We start from the raw sequence: 5,257 nt of genomic DNA on the forward strand, positions 1-5,257 counted from the left end.
GAAAGAAAGAAAGAAAGAAAGAAAGAAAGAAAGAAAGAAAGAAAGAAAGAAAGAAAAAGGAAGGAAGGAAGGAAGAAACTAGACACATCCTTACACCATATAGAATAAACTCAAAATGCATTAAAGACTTAAATGTAAGACCTAAAACCATAAAACTTCTAGAAGAAAACATGGGCCATAAATTCTTTGACATCACTCTTAGAAATATTTTTAAAGATATTTCTCCTCGGGCAAGGGAAACAAAAGAAAAAAATAGACAAATGAGACTAGAACAAAGTAAAAACTTTTTATACAACAAAACTAAAAGATAACCTACTGATTGGAAGAATATATTTGCCAATGATATATCTGATAAGGGGTTAATATCCAAATTTTATAAAGAATTTATACAACTTAACATCAAAAAACAAATAATATGGTTTAAAAATGGGCAGAGGATTTGAATAGAAAATTTTTCAAATAGGATATGTATGGTCAATAGACATATGAAAAAGTGCTCAACCTTACTAATCATCAGGGAAATGCAAATTAAAACCAAATGAAATATCACCTCACACCTGTAAAAATGACTATCATCAATAAATCAACTAATAACAAATGTTTTTTCATAGGTATCTTAATTTTTTTTGTTGCAATGGTAAATGGGAGTGTTTTTGTTGATTTTCTTTCTGTGAGTTCATTATCCTATACTAGAGGCCCAATGCACGAAATTTGTGCACGGGGAGGGGGGAGGAGGAGTGTGTGTGTCCCTCAACCCAGCCTGCACCCTCTCCAATCTGGGACCCCTCGAGGGATGTCTGACTGCCTGTCGAACATCCCTCTCACAATCCAGGACTGCTGGCTCCCAACCACTCGCCTGCCTGCCTGCCTGATTGCCCCTAATCACTGCTGCCTGCCAGCCTGATCACCCCATAACCACTCCTCTGCCAGCCTGATCGATGCCTAACTGCTCCCCTGCCTGCCTGGACCCCCTATCTGCCCTCCCCTGCAGGCCTGGTCACACCTAACTGCCCTCCCCTGCTGGCCCGGTCACCCCTAACTGCCCTCCCTTGCCAGCCTGGTCCCCCCCAACTTCCCTCCCTTGCAGGCCTGGTCCCCCCCCAACTACCCTCCCCTGCAGGCCTGGGTCCCCCCAAACTGCCCTCCCCTGCAGGCCTGCATCCCCCCCAATTGTCCTCCCCTGCAGGCCTGGGTCTCCCCCAACTGCCCTCCCCTGCTGGCCATCTTGTGTTCACATGGGGGCAGCCATCTTGTGTGTTGGAGTGATGGTCAATTTGCATATTGCCTCTTTATTATATAGGATAATAAAAGGGTAATATGCAAATTGTCCAAACAGTAGAAGGACCAGTCGGTGGGGGGCAGGGCTAGCAAGCAGGTGGCGCCAGGACAGCCAAGGCAGGTGCCAGCGGGCAGAAGGAGGGGACGGCAATTGGGGGGCAGGGAAAATAGCAATATTCAAATATTTCTTCTAATTAATTCACTTCCAATGTGCCCAAATTCGTGCGCCAGGCCACTAGTTGGTGTATAAAAAAGCCATAGGTTTCCAGGTGTTAATTTTGTATCCTGCTACGTTACTGAATTCATTTATTAAATCTAGTAGTTTTTTCATGGATTCTTTAGGGTTTTCAATGTACAATAACATGTCATCTGCGAATATGTTAGGTGATCTTAAGACTGCCATCAGCTTTGTTTGGAATGCAATGAAGTATGATAGAGTAGAAAATGCATGGGCCAAATGCTGGGTTTTAATATTGGCAACGTCATTCATAGGCTTAAAAAATTTTGTGGGAAATTGGCTTTATTTCTCTGTCTTAATTTTCCTCTCTCTCTTTTTCTATTCATCATCTATCCACCCATTCACAAATACATATAAATATAATTATAGGAAAGAGTTAAAATATTGAATAACTTTTATTGTGAGCGTAACACAATGTCTAAAATGTTGTGCTCAGTAAACAAATACTGGTTTATTCTCCCTGACCCCCAATCCACCTGCAAAATACCTAAAGGGGAAAGTATAAATTTTAAGCAAGATACTTCATTTCAACTAATTATATTTGCTTCCAGATCTTTCCTGCTTTATTTCCTCTTTATCTATATAATAATTAAAAAGTATCTTATAACAGTATTATTCATAATAGTCCAAAACTAGAAAATGTCCAAATGCCCATTAACTGATGAATGGATTAATAAAATATGATATATTCATACAGTAGTATGCTATTCAGTAATAAAAGTATTGAAACATGCTACAACATGGATTCACATTAAAAACAGTATGCTAAGTGAAAGAAGCTATCACAAAAGACCACATATTGTATGATTCCATTTATGTAAAATGTCCAGAATAGGCAAATACATACAGACTAAAAGTAAGCTAGGGGTTTCCAGGGACTGCGGAGGAAAGGAGAAATTAAGGGATTGATTGCTAAATGGGTATGGAATTCCTATTGAAGGTGATGAAAATATTCCAAAATTGATTAATGGGGAAAGTTGCATAACTCCATGAATATATTAAATACCATTGATTTGTTCACATTAAGTTGGTGAATTATATGGTATCTGAACTGTATCTTAAAGCTGCTATAAAACTAAAAGGACTGTGTAAGTGTAGTATGCTAAAGATAATGCTATTTATCTTAAGGATTTCTGCTACATATCCTGTGTTGCAAAGGAAGGTAGTATAGTAACAACTATTTAATTGCTTTAAAATTAAGTGTTGTAAATGCTGTTATTTCTTTTCCTCAATAATTATTCAAAATCTTCAGTTAGTGAAAGGAGAAAATGGCTTGTACAAAATTAAGCTTATTTAGTTAACAATGCTGAATTGTGTTGATAAATATAATTTCATCGTTTTAGGTCTTAAACCTAGTGCAGTCGTATGTGACTCTTCGAGTCCCTCTGTATGTTTCCTACGTGTACCATTCCCCTGTTGGAGTAGGAGGTTGGCAGCATTTTGACTTGAAGTCAGAACTTCGTCTAACTTTCGTGTATGACACTGCCATCTTGTGGAATGATGGAATTGGCAGCCCACCAGAAGCTGAACTCAAAGGTGGGAAAATGTACCGATTTGAATTACTTAAGAGGACTTTTTATAGCAGCTAAAAGTCATAAAAGCCAACTTTTAGTGAATTTATTTTTATAGTCAACATTTTCTGATAATTTTATTTTTATCATGAAAATACTTTATTTTAAATAAATCTTATCAGTGCCTCAAGTTTTGTGTAATATGTGACTGTTAAATGTAATATCTATATTTCATGGACATTTAACTCTCATAGTCCATTTTAGGTGATTAATTATTTATATGTTACACAACACAATCTGTATAGGTCCCTAGATTCCAGAAAAATGAATGTATCAAAAAAGAGGTAGTATCAATTGAAAATAAAGAATTAACTCAAGAGAAGAAAGTTACACATTTTTGTTTCTGAAAATGGGAGTTGCATTTTAAAGTCCTGGGTTCTAATTTTGGCTCTACAGCTAATCAATGGTGTGATCTTGAACATATTGCTTACCCTGTATGGCACTCAGTTTCTTCTGAAAGGTAGACTAGACTTCCAATATTCTTTTTATTTTAAAACTAGAGGCCCGATGCACGAAATTTGTGCAAGAATAGGCCTTCACAGCTGCGGCAGCTGCCTCGATCCCTCCCTAGCTGCTGTGGCGGCTGCCTCGATCCCGAGGCTGCAGCCCCAGCTTCGTCCGGAAGGTCATCCGGAAGGACATCCAGACAGTCGTTTGGTTGATTTGCATATTATGCTTTTATTATTATAAATTCTATTATTCTTTGATACTTTAGCAGAATGTTTGGAATAATGTGGTAAGTGCCAATAATTATTGGGCCCATAAGCATCTACAAAATTTTGTCTCAATCTCCATGTCAGAATCATAATTCAAAATCCATAAGCATAAAGCTAATTAATCTATTAGTAGAATTAGTGCTATTTCTCTTTAAGCACATACCACTGTTCTAGTTCCATGTGTGTCTGAGCCTCATGCCTGAATTACTTTTTATGAGCCAAAGGGAAAATACTGTTGATAATACATCTCAAAATCTTCTGTCTTAAATAAATTAAAATTACCTGAAAGCCATGTGTGAGGTAATATGTTCATCCTGAACAATTATTCTAGATTATTTGACATATTTTAATTCCATGTTTTCTCTTCTGCCTCTCCTATCACTCAAAGGGTGTTAACCCTTTGGCTAGAATGCTTAAAGATGAGGTAAATCTATCTGGCCAGTGTGATTCAGTTGGTTGAGTGTCATTCCATGCACCAGGAGGTCTTCGGTTCAATTCCTGGTTGGGGCACATGCCCAAGTGTGGGCTTGATCCTCAATATGGGGTATGCAGGAGGCAGCAGATTGATGTCTCTCCCTCATCAGTGTTTCTCTCTCTCTCTCCCTCTCTCTCTTCCTCTCTCTGAAATCAATAAAAACATATTTTTTTAAAAAGATGAAGTGAATCTGAACTCATATTTGGAAGAAATCCTGTACATTAGCATGCCTGATCATCAATATTGCTACTCTTGTATGCTACCCCATTGTAGGTTCTCTGTATCCAGCTAGCATGCGCATTGGTGAAGAGGGGTGCTTGGTTGTGAACTTCAAGACAGAAGCTAAATTCCATGGCTTGTTTGTGCTGTCACATCCTGGTAAGCCCCATTACTCATTAATAGCCACTCCCAATACCACAAGGGTAGACTTTTCCATATTCACACATATTTCCATGCTTCCTTGTGGGCTTTGAAGTCCTTAATTTCAAATTAATTGCATGGATGCAATTATCTACATGAAGGCTTGATAATTTTTTGGCTACATCTCATTATCTACAAAATCATCATTATCTATGTAGACTTTTAGAGAAAATACAAAATGATTAAAGTAAATGTAAAAGAAAACTCTATTGAGTTTATTTAAATAAAATTTTCCTTAAAGAGCATAGCAACAACAATCTCCTTTTCTACTTCAATTCCACTGTACAAAAATAAATGAATTATAATTTATTTGTTCAGAAAGGACTTCTCTTTTCATAACTGTTTTATAGGTATGTAAGAAACCTTTATAATTGAGCCAGAAGTATCACTTCACTGTTGTACTTAAGTTTCAGACATGTTACCTTTAATTATTGGCTATGTAATTTTACTAACTGATGGACTGTGATTTGAATATCAATAAGGTAGCAGTCACTAAAGTCCCATGTCAAAGCTTTTTTTAAATATAAAGGACATTTCATTAAAAAAATTTTCATGATGC

General features: G+C 37.1%; 2 protein-coding genes across 2 annotated transcripts in view; both read left to right on the top strand.

Annotated features, from left to right (window-relative positions):
* The window catches only part of FREM2 (FRAS1 related extracellular matrix protein 2), a 358,247-nt gene that overhangs the window by 340,030 nt on the left and 12,960 nt on the right, over positions 1 to 5,257 (top strand). The window contains exons 17-18 of the mRNA XM_005862726.2: positions 2,860 to 3,052; positions 4,552 to 4,656. Coding sequence (XP_005862788.1) covers positions 2,860 to 3,052; positions 4,552 to 4,656 — 298 coding nt within the window. The remainder of the gene's footprint in view (positions 1 to 2,859; positions 3,053 to 4,551; positions 4,657 to 5,257) is intronic.
* LOC106725486 (uracil-DNA glycosylase-like) overlaps positions 5,154 to 5,257 on the top strand; it is a 2,029-nt gene continuing 1,925 nt past the window's right edge. The window contains 1 exon segment of the mRNA XM_014536844.1: positions 5,154 to 5,180. Coding sequence (XP_014392330.1) covers positions 5,154 to 5,180 — 27 coding nt within the window.

Source organism: Myotis brandtii, unplaced genomic scaffold, assembly GCF_000412655.1.
Source record: "Myotis brandtii unplaced genomic scaffold, ASM41265v1 scaffold166, whole genome shotgun sequence".
Taxonomy (NCBI): Eukaryota; Metazoa; Chordata; class Mammalia; order Chiroptera; family Vespertilionidae; genus Myotis; species Myotis brandtii.